The sequence below is a fragment of the Alligator sinensis genome, unplaced genomic scaffold (assembly GCF_000455745.1).
Source record: "Alligator sinensis unplaced genomic scaffold, ASM45574v1 scaffold1802_1, whole genome shotgun sequence".
Taxonomy (NCBI): Eukaryota; Metazoa; Chordata; order Crocodylia; family Alligatoridae; genus Alligator; species Alligator sinensis.
The window spans coordinates 211,706-239,363 of NW_005843236.1; the positions used below are offsets into that span (position 1 = coordinate 211,706).

The 27,658-nt window shown below is 45.6% G+C and overlaps 1 protein-coding gene across 1 annotated transcript in view; it reads left to right on the plus strand.

Annotated features, from left to right (window-relative positions):
* The first annotated feature begins 3,516 nt into the window (after window positions 1-3,516).
* LOC102367743 (matrix metalloproteinase-20-like) overlaps window positions 3,517-27,658 on the plus strand; it is a 34,999-nt gene continuing 10,857 nt past the window's right edge. The window contains exons 1-4 of the mRNA XM_025194533.1: window positions 3,517-3,573; window positions 9,549-9,790; window positions 13,204-13,352; window positions 17,628-17,762. Of these exons, the coding sequence (XP_025050318.1) occupies window positions 3,517-3,573; window positions 9,549-9,790; window positions 13,204-13,352; window positions 17,628-17,762 (583 nt within the window). The remainder of the gene's footprint in view (window positions 3,574-9,548; window positions 9,791-13,203; window positions 13,353-17,627; window positions 17,763-27,658) is intronic.

Sequence of the window (27,658 nt, forward strand, 5' to 3'; positions counted from 1 at the left end):
TTCCTGGGACTGAGAAAAGCCTGAAAAAAATGTTCTTAAACAAGTAAACTGCCCAATGCATATCGATGGGGAGTTTACTCCAAAACCAACTGCTCTAGAGGGCCCCTGACACACTACCCCAATGAAAGACTTTGTACCATTGAAAAAGTGTGTAGCGGGGCCAGCCTGCCCTTTTAATCAGATATCCCATCTGTTAGAACTTCACTGCTGAAGGAATCCTCTTGTTGACAATAACATCTCATGTATAGGGGGGATGCCCTTTTTGTTCAAAAAGTGTAGAAAGCTATTAGGGGAAAAGAGAGGCCTACTCAGTTGCCCCAGCCATTACCACTCCAAATGGTGTCTAACCTAACCCTAAAGTATCTACAGCCTGTAATTTCCTAATTACCTAAGATGCCCATATTAACATTACTGATGCACACACAGAAGCACCTCAGTGTAGAAAATGTGAGACAACTTAGCTTCAATCTCATTTTTAGGCCTTATCAGGATTCAAAAGAGAGTTCTTTCTCTGCCCTACTTGCTTAGGTCTGTTCCCACCCAGGTGAGCGACCGTTTAACCACTGTGTTACAGTCATGCTTAACATTTCTTCATCTGTCTCTCTGGCCCAATAAATATTTAATAAAACCTTGTTTAAATGGAACAGCTTCAGATAGACTGAAATTACCTTTCCTACCCCAGCCTTGCATGTCAACTGGTAGTTAAGGCATTAACATGGAAGCTGGGTGTTCAAATCCCATTAGATAGAAGAGAATTGAGACTAGGTCTCCCAAATCATGCTATGATAGTCCTCTGGTATAGTAAAAAAAAAATCTTTCTCCAGTTATGTTTCTGGATTTGAAAATTTCTGGATCCCCACTCAGGTTTCATAAAAATAGCTTAAGCATCTCATTCTAGAATAGGGAATTATGCTAATCCTGAGTGAATGGAGTCACCTAATACCCAAGTGGGGCATGCCACTGTCTTCAGAATTTTCTATTGCCTAGGGTAGGTGATTTCCCATTCAGCCTCCTGGCTTTTGTAGATCAGTCTTAGCCACTTTACCATCTTCATCCCTTGTATAGGGAGTCTACAACTCTAACTCAGACATTGTGAATTCCAGAAGGAAGCATTCAGCATTTTAGTGCTTAAGACCCTCTGTGGATCTAGCACTTAAGGTTTATAAAGGGTTTTGAGACCTTTGGCCATTTTTAGACAAGTGTGGATGTTTGGTGTCGCTACTTGTCCCCAGGGAACGCCTATGCCACACATGTTTCGGCATGTGGCAAAGTTACCTCAGGTGGTGTAGGGGAGGCTGAGGCCAGCACATTTCTGAAGGTTTAAAGTGCAGTCATAACAGTTTGGGTGTGCTGCCCAAATTATGCTGATAAGTGTAATTTGGGGCCTGAGTCACATGGAATAAGAATATTACAAATTTGTACTGTAATTCTCCTCAAATATTAACTATAGTTTCATGAAGGACAAGGTTTATCTCCAATTCATTGCTTTGTAGAAAAGCAGTTCAAATGCTATAGAATGTTTTAGTTTTGAATGGCTGCTTGATTTAATCATATTTGTGACAATAGTAGTTGCTATTTATATGCAAGGCAATAAATAGTTTTGGGTCTCTGTACCCAAAACTAAAGAATTGACATTCCCATAAAATATACTTGTGTTCCTATGCAAACAAGCATGTTGATCAGAACTGGCCAAATATAATCGGGGCCTTTACTGGGAAGTGGGAAATGTGGATCCAAAATCCTCTGAGTGATATAGTTTGGATCTAAGGTCTCTCAGTTCTTGGACAGGTACTAGGGCTGTGCGAAAAAGCACCATTTTGTTTCAACTTCCATTTTGCCGTTTCACAGCACAGTGTTTTGTTTCAAGTTTTGTTTCATTTCAAAGGCACTGTTCTGTTTCATTTCATCAAAACTGTTTCACTGTTTCGACACTTTTTCAATGTTTCGCCCATTGGCTATAATGGGGAAGCACAAAACTGCCTATAACTTTGTCATTTCTTGTTTGATTTGGATGAAACTTGCAGGAATGGTAGCCCCTGCTGAGATCATGATGCTTGCCAAGTTTCAAGGAGATGGGTACAGGTATTTCTGGGAAACTGTACCTCAAACTGTTCAGAGCAAAACTTGTATCACTTGTAAGTGTGAAGGCACAGAGAAAGCTCAGTTCAAGCAATGTTTTTTGTGCTGTTTTTCCGTCCCTCCCCCAGAGCACTGGGATTGGAAGGGACCTCAGGGAAGGATCACAGTCACTGTCCAGCTACACAGTCAATATCAGAGCAGTCCTTCCCCCCTCTTCTTCCTCCCTCTCCTTAGTTTCTCTTTAGCTGCAAACAAGCCCAGCTTCGAAAGTCGAAACGTTTTGAAACTTTTGAAATGTTTTGACTGCCCCATTTCATTTCTAGGCTGTTTTGAAGCCTTTCATTTCATTTCAGTTTTGCTGTTTCAAGCTCAAAATGAGTCAAAACAGCGTCAAAACCAAACAGCTGGTGAAGTTTCACACAGCCCTAGCAGATGCATTAACTACTAGGATATTGAGCTAAACATAGGATGGGTCCTTCTCTATCAGTTATTAGCTGTGGCTTTACCCTGATTAAAGTTTCAGGGACTTGCACAAAATTAAGCACTGCCTAAAGATGAAATAGGATTTGTGCCTAGGTGTATGTAAAATAGGGCATTAGGTCAAGAAAATTATTCACCACAAATGAATATCATTTCTAGATATAGCTGTGAACTTAATTGATTTTTTCTATTTGCTTGCCAAACTAAAACTTCCAAAAATGCTTTTGGGTTAAACAAAATGTTTTGTTCTATCTGAAATATTTCAGTTTTAACTTTGGGAGGGGGGTATTGGTTTTATTACATTTTTAATTGAATTAGGTGCATTTGTCTGGAATCATGATTTTTAAATGAAAATCATAATGGTTCATTAAAAATATGGAAAATAATTATTTTCCACTTTTCCAGAATGTTCTTGGTCAAAGGTATTCACTCAAATTCAGCAGAAATTTGGGAAAAGTTCCAGCAAATACATTTTTTCCCCTGAACTTTCACCCACTTGTATTTTTGTTTAATAATTATAAACATACAGTGTTTAAAATATTTTCGCGAACTGTGCCCTTTCTCTATGATAGCACTAAATTTACTTTTACAACATGCATATGCATACTTGGACAGGGAAGGCTCAGGTAAGAATTATTGTTTGGAGTGGACCATCATGTCTCCTCTGTAAATATGTCCTTCACCATCTAGTTTCATTAACCTGAAAGTATGCTTTTAACAACAGTTCTAAAGTACTTGATCCATTTACTGTTATCCCCCACAATACCTCTGAGATAATTAATGGATTATATCATATTTGAAAAACATGTGAGTCATTTAGGTGGATCACATCAACTCCATTAAGTCTGTGAGAAACAGTGGAGAAACTTTTGCCGTCAGATGGAAAACCTGCTGGAAGACATGAGGACTGTTTGGATAGTTCTCTTCATTTTGTCGAACTCTGGATATTATATCTGCATGGCCTTGCAGAGTGAGCATGGAGGAACAAATCAGCATGATTTCATGTATGCTAAGGTAGGTGCAAATCGCTTCACAATATAACAGACACTTGAACAAGTGTCCTATGATCTCAAAACTACACGGATGAATATTTATTGGACCAAAACTGAGCCCTCCTCATGTAAATGTTACTTAGGGACCATGTTCTGATACCATTACTCGCACTGAGTTGCAGGCTCTGTAAACAGTCTCACTGAAGTCAATGAGACTATGCATGGGCAAGAGGCTGTTCATTTTAAGTAAGGGTGGCAGAACCTGCCTCTGTGAGCTAATACCTGCAAATCTTGGCTGCTGTACACATGCTCAGAGGTGGGGGGTGGGATGTAGAAAATACAGCGGCTCCTGAACAACTGCTTTAATTAAAATGGCTCACCACTATGTGTATTAAGCTCCCCTGCATTTCAAAATGGCCACAGGGGTATTTGAACTAAAGCTCATTCTAAAGCACCCCTGAAGCCATTTTGAACATGGAGGAGCTTAATACACATGACAGTGAGGAGACGCTGGAGCATTCTTAGCAGAACATGAATGAGCATGTCTATAAGCAGCCTTTGTTGTTAGGAGGTTGTAGGAATTTTGCCTGAATAAGGGACATGATATTAAATTCCTTGCCTTCTATTGCCCAAACTTGTTTTGAATCTAGCTGACATTCTGGTTGTTCAAGGACACATAGGGTGCCCAGAGCAAGGCCTGTAACAAATGCCTTCATGGGCAGGGGAGGGGAGGGAAAAGAAGTCATAACAGTAGAAAGTCTCCATGAGATATCAATGTTGGAGTGCACCTGAAAGTGTCTACTCCCTTGGTCATAAAGGTGCCATATATCACTAAACAGAATGCTAGTTAAACTCCCAAATCTACCTTCTTTGGAGCAAGCTGTTCATTGGTATTATGGCCTTGGTTTCCTCATATCACAAAAGCTCTAAGAACTGTTGTGATGCCCAGATGTTGGTATTGTAGACTGTTATTTACAAAATGGCAAAAGATAACTCAACTGAGAGATTAGTTCAAGCAAGAGGCATTACTTTAACTGCAGTGTACATATAAAGCAATACTTTTGTGCCAGCTTAATAATGTTATAATAAGAACATTAATCAGGATTGAATGTGAAGTGCATATCACTGGCACTTAATAATTATTTCATTATAATAGGGAACCAAATTCATACTGTTTTTGCTCAGGCAAAACTCCTTCAGTGGGATCTGGGCTGAGTAGGACCTGAATAAAGTCTACTTAAGAAGTTTACAGTTTGGTCCACATCATAAATATAATTTCAAATTTTAAAATATTCTTATTTTTACAATATGATGACTTTTTGGTAGTCACATACATGAAATGGGTTTGGTAGTCTCAGTTCAATTCCAATTAAATTAGTCCACGGAGTCAACACACAAAAATTACTATCCCAGCTAGCGCTAATGATAACTTTTGTTGATAAGCTCAGAATAGAAGCCTCAATGTAATATTAGAGGCTGAACTACCATCAAACCTCTAGATATGGGCTTTGCAGCTGACGCTAGAAAGGTCAAAAAGTATGAAGTTTATATTATTGTTTCCTTTTCTAAACTTGTGAAGTGAATAAATTTCACTTTTTAGAGGTCATCTAAATACTCTGCCCCCCCCCAAAAAAATTATGCAAATCAAATACTATTTGAAAGTGTACACAGAATGCATTTTTTTTCCATCTTTTAGGTTGGTCTAATAAAAGATATCAAATTTACCCAAAGAACCTTGTCTGCCTACATCCTTAGATCAACACGGCTACAATCGACACCCCTGTACTTCTTTAGAGTCATATAGGTCTAAAAATGGTGCGAGTTACATGAGAATCAAGCACAACAAGTCCTTCCACCAAAAAATAAGTAATAGTTCATCAAAATGAAACGATAGATTTTGGGAATAAAATATTGATGAATTTATTGATTGGACTGACTGAATTTTCAGGGTTAATTTTAAATAATAGGGAAATGTATAAAGAGTCAGAAAAGACTACTAATGACTGACTGGCACAGTTTAGATTTAGGATTTTTACTTATTCACAACCAGAATTACTTTGTTTTGTCGTCTCACTCATGCTGAATAGTACCTTACTTTCAAAGACCATGAAATACCGGTCATATGCATTTCATTGGGATTGCCTTTAGGATAAAGGACTGTTAACCATGAGTAAGGAAATCAGACTGGCCAAGGTGAATCACAGAACCACTAGAAGGGACCTCAGGAGGTCATCTAATCCAGCCCCCTGCTCAAAGCAGAACCATCCCCAAATAAATCATCCCAGCCAAGGCTTTGTCTAGTTGGGGCTTAAAAAACCTCTAAGGATGGAGATGCCACAACTTCTCTGGGTAATCTGTTCCAGTGCTTTACTACCTTTTTAGTGAAACAGTTTTTCCTAAGATCTAACTTAAACTTCCCTTGCTGCAACTTAAGACCACTGCTCCTTGTTCTGTCATCTGTCACCACTGAGAACAGGCTAGCTCCATCCTCTTTGAAACCACCCTTTGGATAGCTTAAATCCCCTCTCAGTTTTCAATTCTCCACACTAAATAAGCCCAGTTCCCTCAGCCTCTCCTCAGAAGTCATGTACCCCAGCCCCCAAACCATTTTTGTTGCCCTCTCCTGGACTCTCTCCAATTTGTCTACATCCCTTCTGTAGTGGAGTGCCAAAAACTGGACACAGTACTCCAGATGTGGCCTCACCAGTGCTGAATTGAGGGGACTAATTACTTCCCTCAATCTGCTGACAACACTCCTACTAATACAGCCCAGTATGCCATTAGCCTTTTCTGCAATAAGGGCACACCTTTGGTTCATATTCAACTTATAGCCCATCGGTCCCCAGCCTGTAGCACTGCGTGGGACTGTTCTGTCCAAAGTGTAGGACTTTGCACTTGTCCTTATTGAACCTCATGAGGTTTCTTTTGATCCAATCCTCCAGTTTGTCATGGTCTTCCTGAATCTTAGCCCTGCCCTCCAATGTATCTTCTACTCCCCACATCTTGGTGTCATCTGCTAATTTGCTGAGGGTGGAGTCAATCCCATCTTCCAGGTTGTTGATGAAAAAGTTGAACAAAACAGGCCCCAGGACCAACCCCTGGGGAACTCCACTTGATACCAGCTGCCAACTGGGCACTGTGCCATTGATTAGTCCCCTCTGAGCCCAGCAATCCAGCCAGTTTTCTATCCACCTGACAATCCATTTGTCCAACCCATACTTCCTTAGCTTTTTTGCAAGAATATTGTGGGAGACTGTATCAAAAGCCTTGCTAAAGTCAAGGTATATCACAACCACTGCTCTTCCCACATCCAAAAAGCCAATCATCTCATCATAAAAGGCAATCAGGTTGGTCAGGCATGGCTTGCCCTTGGTGAATTCATGCTGACTGTTCCTAATCATGTACTCCTCCAATTGCTTAGAAATGGATACCTTAAGGGCCTGCTCCCCATGATTTTTCCAAGGACTGAGGTGAGGCTGACTGGTCTGTAGTTCCCTGGATCCTCCTTCTTCCATTTATTAAAGATGGGCATTATATTTGTCTTTTTTAATCATCTAGGACCTCTCTCAAATTGCCATGAATTTTCAAAGATAATGGGTGGATACTCTGCAATAACATCAGCCAACTCACTTAGCACCCTCAGGTGCATTGCATCTGGCCCCATGGACTGTACATGTCCAGTTTTTCTAAATATTCTCTAACCTGTTCTCTCAGCACCGTTGACTGATCACCTGCTTTCCAAACTGTACTGCCAAGTGCAGTAGTCTGGGAGCTGACCTTGCCTGTGAAGCCTGAGGTGAAAAAGGCATTAAGTACTTCAGTATTTTCTGTATTGTCTGTCCCTAAGGGCACTTACACACACGCGGAGAGCCTGCTCCAATATGCTGGAAGCTCCATTCATTAGGTGGATTCTGTCTCTTCCAAACAATCCTTCTTCTTGGAACAACATCCCATGGTTGAAGAAGCCAAAGCCCTGCTAGCAACACCATCTGGGCAGCTATGCATTGATCTGCAGGATGCATCTTTTTCTGTCTGGGCCCTTCCCCTTGACTGGAAGGATCAAGGAAGACACCACCTGAGCACCTGTTCCCACCACCTTTGCACTCAGGGCCCTGTATTTACTTTAGATCTGCTCAGGGTCACTACTCCTGGGAGTATCATTGGTGCCAAAATGAATAGGCAGCATGGAGTAGCAGTCAGAGGGCTAGATAAGTCTCAGTAATCCTTCTGTGACATCTCAGATCTGGGCTTCAGGCCAGCAGCAGACCTCCCAAGACAACAGGTCAGGCTGGCAGATGATGCCTCAATCCTCCAAAGAACAGAGTCAACAACCACCATCACCCATCACTTCCTCTTTGTGGCAATGGTCTTGATCCTCCCAACCTTGGAAAGGCCTGGCCTGGCCTCTTCCACCAATGGAACATATTCCTCGTCCACCATTGCCTGGGCTCTATATCTGGTCTTCAGGCAAACCACTGCAGGTGGAGATGAAGATTTCTGTTTGCTGCCATAGATCACAAGCTTCCAGCTTCTACCTTCCTGGGAATCCATATCCCCTTCCTTCTTTAACACTGCCTGTGGCAGTCCTTCCTCTGCAGTCCTAGAGGTCTCCTCCAACATTGAATTGATGCATTCCTCATGACAGAGGATGCTTCAGAGCCTTGCCACCTCCTCCTGCAGCTCTCTTGCCTGCTTCCTGAAGGACACCACCAGGAGCTACCACTCACATTGCAGGTACTCCCCCACCTGCCTGTCACTGGAAGGAAGCTGCAAGCTGCAGTCTCCATAGCACCAAACCAGGACCTGGGTGGAAGCCTCAACAGTGAGCAGTCCTGCCTAGACACCTCAGAGGTGCAAGCAGAGGAATAGCTGGCAGAAGCAGCGCCTCTGTGATTGCAATATTCTCCAGCCATGTCTTTGGGTCTCCCTTCCTGCCCCTTTTTCTAAGCAGACCTTCCCTAGCAAACTCCCCTGTAATCTGGCCTGTTTGCTGCTCCTTGGTCCTGAAAGTTTCCCTTTTCCCTGCTTCCACTCATCAGCCTTACAGTGAAGGAAAGTGAGTTTCTAGGCAAACTCCATAGTGAACTTCCCCTCACTTGGGACTGTAGTTAAGCAAGGGGCTAAGTATTGGTCTAACTCCTGAGTTTTAGCTACTTGCACTAAATAGATGTAGGTTAGCTACTCTTAATTAAATAAATAATTTACCTTAAAGGCTCCCTTTCAAAGAAGGGAGCTGTGAACTGATTTGCAATCTGCTTGCAAACTACCTCATTTGCTGTTCCTGTTCACTCAATCCCTGGTCACTTAGGGAGTCTCCTTGTATACCTTTCTGGGCCTGGCTTTGCCCCTTTTTTAGGGCTTTTGTCCAACACAGGCAGCAATCACACAGCAGTCACTCAGTTAACAGCACTCCCAAATGTTCAAAGCCCATGCCCAACACACACACAGCCCACCAAACAAACACTCAGTAAACCAGACACAGGCAGCCCTGGCTCACGTACCTTCCTGGAGCAGGATCTGGTACCTGGTTCCTCTTCCTCAACCCCTTCCTCCTCTTGCCTAGAAAGGCAATCCAGCTGTGGAGTCACCCTAGCCTGTTGTGTGCCCACAGGCTAGACATGCCATGGACTGGAAGGCGCCTAGGCCAGGTGGGACCAAGGGACCCACTGAGGGCCAGACAAAGTCTCTCTGTAGGCTGGGTGCTGTATTTTGCCCGCCCCTTTCCTAAAGCCTGTCTTGATAACTCCCTCTCTATTTAAGGGCAAGCTCTTTAACCATTTTCTCTATATTACTAGAGAGGTAAAATAGAAATAGAAGTATTTTCTTGTTAACTTGTGAAGTGTGGTTAACTGGTTTTTGTGAAGTGCTTAAACACACTTTTAAATTTATCTCAATACCTGAAAGAAGAAGGCTTAAGAATAAAGTACTTAAAAATTATATTTCACTGAAGTGTGGCCCATGTTTTGAACATATTTTGAACCTACCACTTTCATACAGAAATATCTGCAGCAGTTTTATAGCATGGATCCAGTCTCTTCAAGGACAGCAAAAAGGTATATTAGAGCTGTCAGTAGCAAGATGAAAGAGATGCAAGGGTTCTTTGGTCTCCATGTGACTGGTAAATTGGACACTCAAACAGTGGCAAAGATGAAAAACTCTCAATGTGGGGTCTCTGATGTGAAGAAACATGAGTTCTATATAAAGAAGCCCAAATGGAAGGGAAATACAATAACATACCGGTAAGTGCTTATGACTAGACTCTTTTGTTTCTGTTTTAGCAAACAGTATGTAGGTGATTTATGCTATGCTCCCATAGCATATTAAAGAACTAAATAATTTTTAAAAATCCATAGCTTATCTATAACAATGGTAACATATTCTATAGCTGGTCTGTTCTGTGAAGTACCTAAATTGTTCCCCTTTGCCAAAGAAAACAAATCCAGAGGTAAGGAACCCATGGTGTGTCATGCTGTTCCTGACATTACTTTATTTGTGGTCCCATGTAAGTACTTTAGAAATGCCTACTGTTACCACTTTACATTTTTCAAAGCTCTATACCAGGGGTGTCAAACAGGCCCCACATTCTGAAGCCATTCCACAGGGTTAGGACAGTATAGGTACAGTACAGTGCAGTATAGGGCTAGTACAGTGTAGGCCCCACAGGCTACTTGTAGCATACATGCTGGCTCCAGCCCCATGTAGCAAGTGCAGCACACATGCAGCTCCAGCCACGCACATGGCACAAGACCAGGACATATGCTACACACAGAGCATAAACCAGTATGGAGTGTGTGCTGCATGTAGTGCCTGCACCAGACTAGCCTTGCGCGCTGGCTCTGGTACACAGAGCTGGTCTAGGAGCCCTCTGGCACACAGAGCTGGTCTATGAGCCCCAGGTCCAGCATACAGGGCCAGTATGGCATAGGTGCTGTAGGTAGTGCTCACTTGAGACTACACCAGGTGCTGCATGCAGCACATGCCAGCCCCAACCCCAGCCCCAGCCCACCACATGCATCACATGCTGGCCCCAAGCCTCACATGGCATGCAGTACAGGGGGCAGTCTGGGAGGCATGCTGCATGTGGCCCCCACACTGGACTGGCCTTGTGGGCTAGCTCTGGCACACAGGGTCAGTCTGTGAGCCCATTCCAGACCAGTCCCAGATCCAGCATGTAGGCACCACATGTAGTGTATGCCCCAGACTGGCCCTGGGCACCGTGTGCAGCCCATGTCAGATGGGTTCCATGCATCATATGCAATGAGCAGGGGTGGGGCCAGCATATACTGCTTACAGCACACAGGCTAGACAATAGGGCTCTACAAGCCAGATCCAGCCCACAGCCCAGATCTTTGACACCCATGCTCTAAACAATATTAACTAACTACTGATTAACTGGCTAATAAAATGTTCACCCTATTCATGGTAGATTTTATGCTCACATTTGACAGATTCAGAAGACTAGACAAACAGAAGCTAAGACCCACCTTTTCAGAACTGAGTGCCTACGTTGTATGTGATTTAATATATAGATATGTAAACTCATAGTTTGATTTTTCAGAGGTGCTAAGTGTGGCTTATAGGATTTCAAGAACTTTGAAGACTATCTGTTCATTGTTCCAATGCCATTAATGCACCAGAAAGAGTTTGAAAGATGTGTTGGGCAAAAAAAGTTATGGTTGAGTTTGTTGGAAATTAGACATAGCAAGGTATGTTATGAAGTGAGGCCAGATGGGACTCATAAACAAGGACTCACTATTACAGTAATATTAGCTCTTAGACATCCAGGTAGAACAGGGGTGGGCAAAATACAGCCCACAGGCCAGATCCAGCCTGCAAGGCCATTCTATCCAGCCTGTGGGGCCCCTAAAAAATTAATATTTCTCTGCCCTTGGTTCCTGTCAAAAGTGACAGGAACCAAGGGCAGTAGGACCCAGGAGAAGCCCGGTGGGCTCCAACAACAGCCGGGCCCACCTGGCCCCGCTCACCCAGCCGGAAGCCCCACCTGGGGCCTCTGGCCTGGGAGCATGTGGTTGCCCCGCGCTGGAACCGCAGGTAAATGGGGGGTGAGAAGGGTAGGGGGGACCCTGGGCAGGGAAGGAGCGTAGGGGAGAAGCAGCCCCTTCCCCGTCCCATGGCTGGCACCCCGTGCTGCAGCTGCTCGCAGCCCCTGTGATGCTGCCTGTGCCTGCTCCGAACAGCCCTGTGCGAGCTGCAAATGGCTACAGCAGGGAGCGCCTGCCAGAGGGCAGGGGAGGGGCTGCTTTTCCCCCCACACACAGCTTTTCCCTGGGCTCCTTCATTGCATGGAGAAAAGCAGCCCCTTGCCGGCCCCATGAGTGGCCCTATGGCTAACACGCTTCCTGCTGCAGGCGCTCACAGCCCACATGGGACTGTCTGGAGCAGGCACAGGCAGTCTGAGGTGGGCTCTGAGTGGCGGCAGCATAGGGCACTGGGCACTGGGTGGGTGAGGGGCTGCTTTCCCCCGCACCATGCTCAGCACCACCTTGTAACCCAGGCCCACTGCCAGACTGGCAGCAGGGCCAGGTTACAAGCTGGTGCTGAGCATGGGGAAGAGTGGCCCCTCACTCACCGTGTGGCTGGTGCCCTGAGCTGCAGCTGCCCACAGCCTGCCTAGGACTGCCTGTGCCTGTTCCAGACAGCACTGCATGGGCTGTGAGCACCTGCAGCAGGGAGCACCGGCCATGGGGTGGGCCAGGGGCCACTTTTCCCTGCGCTCAGCATGAACTTCTTCCCTGCTGGCAAGCAGGGGGTCGGGGCTGTGTGCAGCCCCCCACCTGTACTGCAGGGCTGGGGGGCACTGGGTGTGAGTGGGTGGGGAGCCAGTGGGAGCATGGGCCCTGGACTGGTGCCCCGGGGTCAGTGCGAGCAGGGCCCAGAGCAGGGTGGCAGGAGCATGGAGTCCCAGCTGGCAGGGACTCTATGGAGCCGACCCAGCTCCCCCCTCTCCCTGCTGGTGCAGCCTAGCCCAGGTCCATGGACCCCTGCCAGCCTGCACCCCGCTTTGGGCCCCATCGGTGCGGCCCTGGGACATTGGTCCCAAGATATTGGGACATTGGTTCCAAAATGGTGACCAGAGGGTGGGGCACCTGTCAAGGGGTGGGGCTACCCATGTGGCCCTCAACAGCCTTCCAAAACTGGGTAAGCAGCCCTCTGCCCAAAATAACTGCCCACCCAGGTAGAAGATTCACTATTAAGGCCTAGTGAGAAGAATGTAACCTTTTTCTCTGGTGTGGATGGACCTTGCACCAATGATCTATATCTTAGTCACTGAAAATGTGGGTTGCAATGAGACTTCGTTGAACCACACATTGAGTTCACATAAAAATAAAAACTACAAATGTCTATGGATAACTTAAAGCATAGCAGCAGATTATAACAGTGCTCCAGGATCTAAACTAGTGTGAGAGAGATTTATATTGCCTCTGTAGGTTTTATGCACATAAACATTCCCTTTACACAGAAGGAATTGTCCCAAATAAATGTCCAGCTTTTTTAGGTCAACTTAGCATTATTTACATGAGGCTCAATGAACCTGGTAGACCAGAGAATGCAGCCCTTTGATCACATAACTCACAATTTTAAATAACTGCATATTAATATTTGTGCTTTCTGAACTTTTTTTTAAATGAAGGATACAGAATTACACCAACAAACTGAAGCATGAGGAGGTGGAACAAGTAGTTGAAATGTCACTAAAGGTTTGGAGTGATGTCACACCACTAAATTTTGTGAGAAAACACAGTGGAGATGCAGATATCATGATTACATTTGCTTCTAAAGGTGCCTTGTTTTTTCTGTACTGCTTTGTGAAGAATATGTCCAGGCATTTTGAAGTGCTAAGGTTCTTTTTTTGGAAAAATTAACATATACCTCAAGTCTGTGTGCCCAGCACAGTTCCCCATCCATTTTGTCCAAAGACTTAAATGAAATGGGCAGTGGTTTGTCTGGAAAATGGAGCTGAGCCGGAGGGGCCACTGGATGGTGCTTAATCAGTTTGCTGGTTAAAGAACTATATTGGGAAGTCAAAGGGGTAAAGGTTCAAACTCTGTCTGTGTAAAGGGTGCATAGAACCCAAATCTCCCACTTACTAGGTGAGAGCCCACTCAGCTACTAGGACTAGAATGCAGTATTCTTCCTTTCATCTCTAGTTGTTAGTCATCAGGTGGTAGCAAGCTACATTTCCATGACTTACATGCACTTATGCATCTAGAATAGACATGTGTATGTAGCCATACTTGCCTAGGACGAAGGAGTAACCAAGGGTACCTATCAGGGGGGTTGAGTTTCTCTATACTAGTGCTAGGAGCATGGGGAATAAACAGGAGGAACTCACACTCCTGATTGCAAACAAAGATTTCAGTCTGGTTGGATTAACTGAAACTGGGTGGGACCCTACCCACGATTGGGCAGTAGACATTGAGGGCTACAGGCTGTACAGATGAGATAGAGTGGAGGAAAAGGGAGTGGGCGGCGTTGTTCTCTATGTTAAGGAGCAATACACATCTTCCATAATCAAGATGGGATCAGAAGAGGGGCAAATTGAGGTACTATGGGTCAGAATACAAGGGGGTTGGGGTGAAAGGGACTTGGTAGTCGGGGTCTATTATAGACAGCCACACCAGGAGGATGAGCTAGACCTGGAATTCTCAAGGCAGCTCTCAGAGGCAGTATGCTCAAGGGACATGGTTGTAATGGGTGACCTAAACTACCCTAACATCTGCTAGGAGGAGCAATCAGCTAAATCTAATCAGGACCTTCACCTAACACAGGAGGTGTACAGTCCCACTAGGGGAAGTGTCTTGCTGGACTTGGTGTTTGCTACAGGGGATGACCTAGTGAGAGATCTGTGGATACAGGGTAACCTAGTGGATAGTGACCACCAATTGTTGGAATTCACTATCCAGTGGAAGGTGGGAAAGATAACCAGTAGGGCAGAAGTGCTAGACTTCAGAAAGGCAAACTTCAATGAGCTCAGGAGATTAGTAAGAGAGGCACTGAAGGACAGGAGCATTGGCAAGATGGCAATCCAGGAAGGGTGGTCATTCCTCAAGGGAACAATCCTTCGGGCACAGAAAGGAACAATCCCATGACACATAAAGGGAGGCAGAGGGGCCAAGAAACCCTCTTGGCTGAACAGGGGAATCCAGAAAAGCCTAGGGGCAAAAAAAAGAAGCATACAGACTGTGGAAGAAGAGGGTAGCCACCAAGGAAGAGTATACTTACTTGGCTCACACTTCTAGGGAGTTAGTTAGAAAGGCCAAAGCAGTAATGGAACTCAGGCTGGCATCACAAATTAAAGACGAGAAAAAGTCCTTCTTCAGGTATACAGGGAGCAAAAAGAAGGTGTGCAACAACATAGGACCCCTACAGGACAGACTAGAGCAATTGGTGACAGATAGAAGTGACAAAGCTGAGCTCTTCAATGAGTTTTTTGCATCCATATTCCTGAACACAGATAAAGACATATCTCCCAGTTGGATTGTCACCAAGCACAAGAGGGACACCAACCCACCAACAGTTCACACTGACCTAGTGAAGGGACACTTGGAAGGGCTGAATGTGTTTAAGTCAGCAAGCCCAGACAATCTTCATCCACGGGTGCTGAGGGAATTAGCCAGTGTCATAGCAAAACCACTGGCAAGACTGTTTGAGCACTCATGGCACTCAGGACAGGTCCCAGATGGCTGGAAAAGGGCCAATGTGGTCCCTATTTTCAAGAAAGGGAGAAAGAAAGATCTGGGTAACTATAGTCTGGTTAGTCTCACCTCTATCCTTTGAAAAACCTTTGAAAAAATTATTAAAGAACACATCTGTGGGAGTCCAGCACAAAAAATAATGCTGAAGGGCAACCAGCATGGATTCATAGCAGGTAGATCCTGCCTGACTAACCTTGGTTCTTTTTATGACCAGGTCACAAAATGTTTAGATGCAGGAGTCAAGGTAGATGTCATTTAGTTGGATTTTAAAAAGGCCTTCAATACAGTGTCTCACCCCATTCTTATAAATAAACTAAGTGGCTGTGACACAAATGATTACACAGTCAGGTGGGTGGCAAATGGGCTTATGGGATGCACCCAAAGAGTGGTGGTGGAGGGGTCAGCATCAACCTGGAAAGATGTGGGCAGTGGGATCAGCCAAGGTTTTGCCCTTGGACCAGTGCTGTTCAATATCTTCATCAGTGACTTGGATGAGGGCATGGAGAACACTCTGTGCAAATTTGAAGACAACACCAAATTATGCAGCAAAGTAAACACACAGGTGGGCAGGGAACAGATTCAGGTGGAGTTGGACACTTTGGAAAAGTGGGCAGAACAGAACAGGATGCAGTTTAACAAAGATAAATGCGAAGTGCTGCACCTAGGGAGAAAGAATCACCAACACACATACAGATTTGGAGACGACCTTCTAAGTAGCACAGTGGCAGAAAGGGATCTCAGAGTCATAGTAGACTCCAAGATGAACATGAGTCACCAATGTGACAAAGTGATAAGTAAAGCTAACTGCACTCTATCGTGCATTAGAAGGTGCATCACAAACAGGGCAGGAAGTGATACTTCCCCTCTATGCAGCATTGGTAAAACCACAGCTGGTGTACAGTGTCCAGTTTTGGGCAGCACACTTCAAGAAGGATGGGGATAACATCCTTCTTGAGAGGGCCCAGAGGAGGGCTTCTCATGGTTAAGGGCCTGCAGGTAAGGCCCTACAAGGAGAGACTGAGGGACCTGGATCTCTTCAGCCTCCGCAAGAGAAGGCTGAGAGGTGATCTTGTGGTCATTTTCAAATTTATCGGGAGGTTTGGGCAGCAAGGAATAGGGGATACTCTGTTTACCAGGGTGCTGGGGTAACTAGAAACAACAGCCACAAACTGACAGAGAACAGATGTAGATTGGACATCAGGAAGAACTTCTTCACAGTAAGGATTACCAGAATCTGTAATGGGCTTCCAAGGGAAATGGTGCTGTCCCCTACCCTGGTGGTCTTTACGAGGAGACTGGACAAGCACTTGGCTAGGGTCAGCTGACCCCCGCACCCCGCTCTCTTTCCTGCCCAGGGAAAGCGGTCGGACTCAATGATCTACTGAGGTCCCTTCTGACCCTAAAAATCTATGAAATCTATTAAATCTATACACAGGACACCTTGCTGCACGGTAGAGCCAGCTACTGTGCAGTAAGTGTCTGTGTCTACACATGCAGATGCTTACTGCGCAGTAATTTGCTCTAATCATAAGTAAATTTGCTACCTGCAAATGCAGGCAGCACATTTACTTGAGATTATTAATTGTGCAGTAGCACACATGTACACACTTGTTGAAGAGCACATGTGCTCCCAGTCAGCTGGGCAGCAGAGGGCTGGAGATTTCTCTCTGCCCCCAGGAGCAGCCTGCTGCCAGAGTGGGCTCTGCCACCAGAACCCAGGCAGGGACAATGTCCCCCTGCCCTGGCAATAGGGAGTTCCCTGCATTAGCTCCACAGTCATGGGGCCAGTGCTAGAAGATCCTTCTTTCCCACTGCCAGCCCTGCGACTATGGAGCTGGCACTGGGAGAGCAGGATCTCCCAGCAGGGATACGGCTGGGAGCTCCCTGCTGCCAGGGCAGGGGAACATTGTCCCTGCCCAGGCTCTGGTGGCAGAGTCCACCCTGGCAGCAGGGAACTTTTGAGGGCAGGAGGCAGTGTTCCAGTCCCAGCCAGGAGACAGCTGGGTCCTGGCCCCCTGAGCTAGCACTCAGGGGGAGACTAGAGCTCCTCCTGGCTGCTGCAGGGACCTATTTCAAGGCCACAGGGAGTGGGAGAAGTCTGCTGCCAGAAGTAGCAATCTTCTCCCACATCCCCACATGTGTAGACATGTGCCTGGGAGAGTTTACTCGAGAGTAAACTGCTCCTGGATTATTTTCATGTGTAGACACAGCCATGCAGTTTGAAATACCAAGAAAGTCAAACTAGAGGAAACAAAAAGTCTAAAGTGTCGTTTTATTAATGTTCAGATACTAGTTTGACAGTGACTTGATTTCTTAACCTGATCCACCATATGCTGAAACCATGTGTGTACTTTGCCAGAGCATGGAGACTTTTTCCCTTTTGATGGGCCCCGCGGTATCCTGGGCCATGCATATGGACCTGAGGAAGAAGCAATAGGAGGTGACGTACATTTAGATGAAGATGAATTCTGGACAACCGGATATGTCAAAAAAGGCAAGTGCTTTGTTTATTTGGTCGGCTGTCTCTCTCACTGAATTAATTTCCAATTCCTATAGAATTATAATATAGAGTGAGTTTTGCTACATATAATCTGTTGCTGCTACCACCAGGAGAATACAGATAACGCACAAATACAAATAAGCCTAACAAAAATCAAAGCTTCAGTTAAGGTTCCTAATCTCAATCAGGAGAACTGATTGGTGAAAATATTGAAAGCTAAGTCATTCCAATAATGTATCTGTAGCAGATTATCAGTTCATGTAGCACAGTCTTTATTTCCCTGGGAAATGTGCCTCTCATGACACAATATAAACCAAACAGCAACCAAATAAATACATAATAAAGGGTTAACTCGCACCCTCCGGTCTTTCCCAGACACTAAGAGAGCATCATGGCTTGATGCTGCCACTTCTAGCCTCTCAGTCTCCTCTTGCTGTCTCAGCTCTCTTCCCTGTGAGGTTATAACTTCCTCTGGGACAGCTAATTATCCTCATCAGCTGGCCTCATCCTACTTGGCAGATTTGCAAACACTTTCTTACCACCTGCAGCTAGGTGGCAGCCCCTGAGACCTGCAGCCTGCTACACATCCCTACTCCCTTACCAAGAGTGGAGCACTCTTCCGTTTCTTTATTCCCCACCCGAGTCCACATTTGCATGTGTTGACCCTGTGAAATGGTGTATTGAGAAGTCCAAAGGCTGTACGGAAAGATATCACCTTATCAGCCGTGGGTTAGCCTCCATGAAAAATTAAGCTATGTTAATGTGGCATGGTCAGTAACCAGCTGAAAATGAGCCCCTAAGAGGTAGTAATGAAGGGTACCTACTGCCCATTTAATTGCTAAACACTCTTTCTCTATTATGACATACCTCGGGGAAGAGCTTTCTACTCATATATAAAATTTTCTATATCTCCACAATTTTTGGGGAGAGGACCACTCTCAGACCTCACTCCAAGGCCTCTGTGTATACAATAAATTCTTTTGTCAGGTGTGGACTTTGCAAAACTAGTGTGCTGCACAGTAGCCATTTTATAGGTCCAAATTCTGTCTCACATTTGGGTGAGAGCTGAACCCTTTGTGTTGCCCCTTTCCACAACAGGTCTGTTAGTGGGGCTGTAATGTTGGCAAACTGTGGGATAAATCACCTTTAGTAATGCACTAGGCCTACGAAGGACTTCAGTTGCTTTTCTGTCATTAGCACTGGCAACTCAGCCAAGGCCCTCACCTTATCTACCATGAGCCTGATTTTCCCACTGCCCAGTATATACCCTAGGTATTTATTTTCTCCATATCCTAGGTGATATTTACTCAGTTTGGCTGTGAGCCCAGCTTCACGTATAGACTTCAACACTTCACTTAGTCACTGGAGATGTCCATACACATGCTTGGAGTAGGCATTTTAATTACAGCAGTTCCCAGACAGCCAATCTAATTAAAATAGCTCATCATTCTGTGTTTCAAGCCCCGCATATTTTAAAATGGCTGTAGGATGGTTTATCTAAAGCTCTTTCGACAAAGTTGAGATAAAGTGCCACCGTGGCTATTTTAGAATGCACAACAGCTTAATACAGGTGACAGTGAGGCCATGCTGAAGCATTCTAATTAGAATATGAATGAGCATGTGTATAGGCAGCTTGGAGGTGGTCCACCCTCATGTTTGCAAATACTATATCTTCTAAGTATGTGGCTGTATATGCCTGGTGTGGGCAGAGTCAGAGAGGACCCAGTTAGGGAATTTCTGGAGGGGCTGGATGTGTTCAAATCAGCAGGTCCAGATGCTCTCCACCCCAGGGTGCTAAGGGAATTGGCAGGGGTCAACGCGGGGCCCCTGGCATGGCTTTACGAGCACGTGGTGCTCTGGCCAGGTGCCAGAAGACTGGAAGAAGGCCAATGTGGTCCCCATTTTCAAAAAAGGGAAGAGGAAGGACCCAGCCAACTATAGGTCTGTTAGTCTTACTTCAGTCCTGTCCTGGGGAAGCTCTTCAAGAAAATTATCCAGGAGCACATCTGTAGGGATCAGCAGGGTGGATGATGCTCAGGGGCAACCAGCATGGGTTCATTAGGGGCAGGTCCTATCAGACCAACCCGATTGCCTTCTACAATCAGGTCACAAAATCATTGGATGCAGGTGTTGCATTGGATGTAATCTTTCTGGACTTCAGGAAGGCCTTTGACAATGTCTCCCACCCCATTCTCATTAAAAAGCTAGGCAACTGGAGCATTGATGCCTACACAGTCACATAGGTCACAAGTTGGCTAGAGGGCCACACCCAGAGTGGTGGTGGATGAGTCATATTCGACCTGGAGGGATGTGGGCAGCGGAGTCCACCAGGGCTCAGTCCTCAGGCCCATACTGTTCAATTTCTTTATTAGTGACTTGGACAAGGGGGTGAAAAGCACCCTGTTCAAATTCACTGATGACACCAAGATTTGGGTTGAGGTGAACACACTAGAATAGAAGGACAGGATACAACTGAACCTGGACTGGTTGCAGGGGTGGGCAAATGTGAATTGGATGGGATTCAATACTGACAAGTGCAGGGTATGGCACTTGGGCAGAAAGAACCAGCAGTATACCTATAGGCTGGGGAACTCCCTTCTCAAAAGCCCAGTGGCAGAAAGAGATCTTGGAGTCATTATCAATTCCAAAATGAACATGGGCCGCCAGTGTGGGGATGCGGTCAGGAAGGCTAACTGCACCTTGTCATGCATCCATAGATGCATCACCAGCAGATCTAAGGGGGTGATCCTCCCCCTCTATGCAACACTGGTCAGGCCACAGTTGGAGTACTGCATCCAGTTCTGGGTGCCACACTTCAGGAGGGATGCGGCCAGCATTAAGAGGGTCCAGAGGAGGGCCACTCATGATCAGGGGGCAGCAGGGCAGACCCTATGAGGAGAGAGTATGGGACCTGAACCTGTTCAGCCTTCACAAAAGAAGGCTGAGAGGGGATCTAGTGGCCATCTATAAACTTACCAGGGGGGACCAGAGGGGAATGGGAGACGCCCTGTTCCCCCAAGCACCTCCTGGAGTAACAAGGAATAATGGCCATAAGTTGTTTGAGAGTAGGTTCAGGCTAGACATCAGGAGACACTACTTCACAGTCAGGGTGGCCAGGATCTGGAATCAGCTTCCAAGGGAAGTGGTCCTGGCTCCTACCTTTGGGGCCTTTAAAAGGAGGCTTGATAATTACCTAACTGGGGTCATATGAGCTTAAAACTTACGAGGGGTCATATGAGCCCAGTATTCATTCCTGCCCAGGCAGGATCGGATCGGACTTGATGATCTGGTCAGGTCCCTTCTGACCCTACATCTATGAACCTATAATTATTTTGTCCATTAATCACTGGAAAATTGCCAGGGATCCATGTAGCCCAAAAGACAAGGTCCTAAAGTGATAAAGTCCCCAAGGTGTTGCAAAAGCCATGATTTTGTAGGATACCAGGTTGTAAAAGGGGGGCCTTCTGGGGCTGATTTGCCTTTGGTCTGCCCACCTGTTTCTGGGCCAACCACCCGCCTTCTTCCCTGCCATGCCTTCTTGTTAATAAATGATCTGAATTAGGTGGGAGGGCTGCCCATTTCTTGCCCTGATGCCAGCCGGTGCTATCTGTGGCTCCGTTCCTCCCCTACACCAGAGCCCAAGCCTCACAGATGGTTTTATAAATTCTTCTTTATATTGGGGTCTCAGCTGCTGTGGGCTTTCCCCTTCTCTCTCTAGCTAGGCCTGTCAGTCAAAAGACCCACTAATCAGGGCTTGACTCCGAAGCTCTAGGTCTCAAAACTCACTTGGGCTCAAGGCCCTAGTGCAGCAACCGTAGTGCTGCAGGGCTTCTTGAACCCCTTATCACAGAGCCCCTTGGCGCTAATGAGGACTCTTCCACCCTGCAGCCTCAGCCACAAATCACCAGCTATTAACATCCAACGCAAACCATAGGCCTCTATGGCCATATAATGGAAAAGTAATAATAAACAAATAAGAGAGGAAACATGCCTGCTTACTTAGATAATCATGCTGCTGGCTCACAGCATGGTGTATTCTTCCGAAAGAAGCTGCTGCCATGGCACCGTGGTCATTGGGAATCCCCCCCCACTGTCTCTCTGGCCTTCTCCACTCACTGTTTATAGGGTTCTGGCCTTCCCCTTCCTGTCACCTGACCAGCTGGCAGGGCTTGAGCCTTAACCCCTACTTGACCGGCCAGCTGTGACTGGAAGGTTCTGGATTTAAAGGGACCACCCTGTTTCTTGGTAACAGGGCTAGGGTTCCCTGTTACATAGGTCTAACAGTATCTGCCAGTACCCTTTGGTTAGGTCCAGGGTGGATATATCTGGTGTTGCCTATGCCCTCCACCATTTTGTTTACCCTTGGCATAGAATATGCATCATGTTTTGAAATGACATTGACCTCATGGAAGTTGACATAGAACCTTACAGTACGGTCGGGTTTCAGCACTACCACAATGGAGCTGTTTGAGTCCTCTATGACCCCAGAATCCACTATTTTCTTAATCTCTTCTTTTACTGTTTTCCTTATCCAGGGTAGTATTCTCAAGCATCCCTTCTGGACTGTACATCCCAGCTTAAGGATGATCCAGTGTTTGATCAAATTAGTCCTCCCTGGGATCCCTGTGAACAACTTTTTAAAATCCTCCAGTGGGCCTCTTATTTTAGCCTGCTGAGTTGGGGTCAAAGTTTGCCCTAGCTGGAGGCCAGCTACCAGATCCAGAGGACTGGGGAGGGAGGTTGTGGGGGCAAAAAGAGGGAGAGGGCCCTGACCCCACAGAGCAGCTATTAGAAAACATGTGGAGGCCATGTACACCTCCCACACCTTCCAAGATTTTTATAAGTTTACATAATAAATTTGCAAACCCTGCCATTTCCCCACTATGTGAACCTTATAGTCCACTTGGCCTAACCTCTGCAGGACCTCAAATGGACCTTGCCATTTTGCTAGCAACTTACTCCCCGAGGAAGGGAAAAATAATAAGGACTCGTCCCCTGGCTCGTACACCCAGATCCTGGCATTCTTGTTGTATTGTTGCTCCTGCACCCCTGGGATTGCCTTGAGATTTTCCTTTGCAATGGCCTCTACCAGATCTAACTTCTTGTAGCTTTAGAACATACTGGACCAGATTCTGGGTTGCAGCTCCTTGCGCCTACCAAGATTCTTGTAGGAGGCCTAGCACACCCTAAGATTGCTGCCCATCTAGTAATTTGAAGCCCATGGAGGACTGAAGAACCTTGTGAACTGCACATAAAAATAAGGCAACACTTGGTCCCAATTTCTTAGCTCCCTTGTGACAAATCTTCACAGCATTCCTTTGAGAGTCCAGTTGAACCTCTTGACCAGGCCATCCATCTGAGTATGGTACATAAAAGTCTTTACTGGACATAATTTCAACAGGGTCTAGACCTCTTGTATAAGCCAGACCATAAAGGCAGTGCTCTGGTCAGTTAAGACCTCTCTTGGAAGACCCATCCATGAAAATATCTGCATTAACATAGATGCCACTGTCTGTGCTGTGCAGATCACTACTACTTCTGGGTATGCAAGGCATAGTGAACAAGGACAAGATGAATCAGGTTTCTCTCAAGCTAGGTTTGAGAGGTCCCACTAAGTGAATTCCAACCTGCTAAAAAGGTATTCCCACCAGTGGAATGGCCACCAATGGGGCTTTAGACATGTGGGGAGGGGGGGCAACCAATTTACACTCAGGGTAGGAGGAACAATAAGCTTTGATCTCCTGATATACTCCAGGCCATGAAAACATTACCAACATCTGCATCTTCTTTATCCCCAGATGCATGCCCCCCACCCACCCACCCACCCCTGGGACAGCATGTGCCAGCTTCAACACCTGCCAGTGATATTGCCTCTATTGCCTTAGGTTTAAGATCTGTGAACACCAGGCCCCTGTGGTTTTATCCCTGGTTACCCTCACCAAGCAATCCCCCTGCAGCTCGAAGTGGGGGTTCTGGGCAGCTAGATGTGTCTCTACAATGACCCCATTGGCCTGACCCAATAGTTCATATATCAGGTCCTCTTGATAATCTTTCATGAAATCCTGACTTTTTCCCACCTGATCCAACCCCCTCTACTGAGGGCCCCCAGTGGTTCCCAGACTTTCTGCCCCTTCTGAAGGGGTGTCTAGGTTGCACTGCCCCCCAACCCTTTTCCAGAAGCATTTCTGTTTACTGGAGAGGGTCTGCCACCTCACCCCCCACCACTCTCAGCATGACCTGAGCTGAGGCCCAAATAGCTCAGGGTCCATAAAGGAAAAATTATCTCCCAACTCAGGTTCCACAGGATTGTGGTCCTCTTGGCTTATTTCCTTGTCATGCCCATTGTATCAATTTGCCCACCAACCCCCAGTCTTGTCCCACCATAACTGGGTAGGCTAAATGGCTAGCCACTACAACCCTCACATGGCCTTCCTGTGTCCAAGTTGACAGAATGAGATGAATTACAGACTAGGTTCAGGCGTTCCCATTATCTGGGGTCTCCTGTCACACCTCCAAAACATAGGTGTAAATATACCCACACTCCATCTGCAGGCAGTCTCCATAGTGATGGCCATTCTCCCTGCATCAGAAGCATGTGATTCAATCTTCCCATCCTCCTCCCAGGTAGCTGTCTTCCCTGGTTGGGCCCTTGGAGGAGGTGCAAGTGATGTCCACACTGGGAGCCCCCCTAGAGACTTGGCCTGTTTTTCCTGTAATGCTGACCTCCTTAGGCTTGGAGGTGTCCAGTCTCCTCAGGGAACTCAACAGTCTGATTATGCCAGCAGGAAGTCTTCCACTTTGAGTAGCCTCTTCCAAACCAGCCACCCAGTGATGATACACCCACTTCTGGATTTTAGCCAGGAGGATGTCACACAACTATTCTAATGTCACAAGTTCAACAATCTGGGTGGCTGATCAGAAGTCTGGGTTTAATCAGTGCGTACATATATCTTTTAAATTTTGGGCCAGGTACTTGGATCCCAGGTCTCTAACCAAAATCTGCAGTGATAGGCTTCCTCTAGAAGACCTAACCAATCTAATGTGGCCACCTTGAAGGTCTTCTAATCCTGGGCCAAACCCATACCCAGGACCCAGTACATGGCCTGGGGCTCTCTAGTTAGTAGCAGAGCCACCCTCGCAGTCCCCGGACCCCATGGCCACTGATAGGTTTCAGCCACCTGCTCAAATATCACAAGAAACGCCTCTGGGTCATCAACCAGTCCCATCTTGGGGAGCCCTTCACCCTCAAGCCTCAGGGTTCCCAGTTACTCACCAACACGTGTGGGGTTCTTTCTGCATTCCCACTGCTGTCACAGGAACTCCTGCTTTTGCAGATGCTTCTCCCTTTGAAATTGCTGCGGTTGCTGCTGCTGTAGTTGGAGCTGCTGAAATTGTTGCTGCTGCTGCAGCCCCTCCAGCCATTTTAGCAGGGATCCTGTCTCCACTTTAAGCTGCCTAAATTCCCTACCACATCTAGTGTGTTGTCAGTTCATATAGCACAGTCTATTTCCCTGGGCAAATTTGCCCCCCAGAATACAGTATATACCATCAAACAGAAACCAAATAAATACATAATAAATACAAATAAAAACAATACAGGGTTAATTCACACCCAGAAGTCTTTCCCAGGCCCCATAGGCAGCAGAAGGCCATGGCTTTTTTTTTTTTTGCGTGCCCCCCGCCCCCCCCCCCCAACTAATTTTGTGCCAGCCGGTGACAACAGCAGCACCATGGCACTGCTCAGCATGCAGCCAGGCCAGTACTCCATGTGCGCTCAGCTCCACAAGGCTGAGGAAGAAGAGGCTAACCACGCATACTTCGCACCATGCAGAGCACAATGGGTGTTGTAGTTCTTGTGCTGATGCATTCACTCAGTGCCCACAATATTTTCTCCCTCCATCTATGCCAGGCCCTGAGAGGGTATCATGACTTAATGCTGTCACCTCTAGCCTCTCAGCCTTCTCTGCTCTCTCAGCTCTCTTCCCTGGGAACTTTAAACTTCCTCTAGGCCAGTTAATTATCCTCATCAGCTGTCCCAGTCCGCCTAGCAGACCTTCAATCACTTTCTTACCATATACAGCTAGGCTGCAGCCCATGAGACCTGTAGCCTACTACAGTACCCAATATGTTAAAAAAGTGAGCACCACCCATTGTGAATATGAAGTAGTTTTCTTTCAGATGGGGTAGCATATACCAGCAACCAGGAAGTTTTCAATGACCTTTGCACTCTAATGAAGCATGAAAAAGCATGATAACATTTTGCATGAAAAAGCAGCACTGTTTTAGGTTTATTAACTCAGAAAGGCCATGATCCGAAACCAAATAAGGACAAGAGGAATCTTTCCACTCAGATGAATCCCAGAATGATTATACAACCAACAATATACAATTAGGCATTTCTATTTAATAGTCCTGATCTTAGATCCTAGGCTTTTTTTAGTTCGTTCCCAAATGCCAGGCAAAGGCTGTAGTCACATTTAATGCAAAACTGTTCTAAAAGCGAGGGAGCTTATTGCTTGGGAGTGTGCTTCTGCTAAACACATGTAACTTCTTCGTCAGTCTACTCCAGTGGTTTTTAACCTTTTAGAGGCAAGGTCCTCGCAACTAGGCTCAAGGCACCCCTTGGGAAATTCCAGCTTCTAGCTGCCACTTGCTTTTTGACTACAGAAAAATGATACAGCAATTCTTCTGTTGCAAAGAGCTCAGAAAGACCACAGAAGATCAGAATATTTTTTACACCATAGATTCCTATTTGAAATCTTTTGGTTTATCTTGTGAATCATGAATAGGTATCTGTAAATATTGAACTGCACCCTGTGGCATTCTTAAAAGGATCTTGTCGTATCCCTACATGCCACAGCAATCTGGCTGAGAATCATTGGTTTATTCCTACACTGGTGTAATGAAACAGGTTTAAAGTTATAGTAGTTTAATTTTTATTTAGACAGAATAGAGCAGAGTGGTGAACTAGAGGACACAAAACAGTAACAGTGGATTAGCTGTAAGGCACTAACATTAAATGCTTTAACTTTTCATCTGTCCACATATAACAGTATTCTACTTGTCAAAAAAATCTTCAGGATTTTTTATTAGGGCATAAGCCAAACAGAAGAAAAATGGGTTGATGGCTGTTTACTGAAAATATTTTAATTTCCTCTGTGTCCACCTACATTCATTTAGGGCTTGGACATAGGATTATATCTACACTGGTGTCATTTACATTGGTGACATAGATTATACTGGTGTCTGGAGCAGATAGATGAGCAGATTATTCCAGGGTAGTACACTGCAAGACTGCTATTATTGAATCTCATCATTAGGTAGCAGAGGAGCCAACAGAAGCTCATTTGCACTCAGAAAATGGCTGCTGCACAGTAAGGGCAGACACATACCCATGAGTCTTCCAGGGGTAATTCTACACTGAGTGATGTTACCCAGTGCAGAGGTTTACATCATCACTCTGTTCTTTGTTTACATCGGTGTAAAGGTCAGTTACAAAAGTGCAAATATGTCATGTGTCCAGGCCTTCAATAAGGCTACATATTTTCTCTAAACTATTTGTGATTGATGTAGATCCTGCCTATTTTCCACACAGCAATGGGATTACTACCAAGTTCTTAGGAACCAATTTTATTTTTTTCACAGTAAATACATACAAGTGTTTTGGGTGACCCAAGAATCTGCAAAGTTTGTCTAGCAGACTGACTACTAGTCAGAAATTCAGAAAAACAAATATCAGACTTGAAATAAGGCAAAGTTTTAGCACAAGTTTGATTAACTATTTGAACAAAATACCTAGGGATGTGGTATATTCTCCAGTTCATTGTCTATAAATCAAGGCTGGATAGCTTTCTGAAAGTAATGCTTCATTTCAAATAAAACGTATGGAA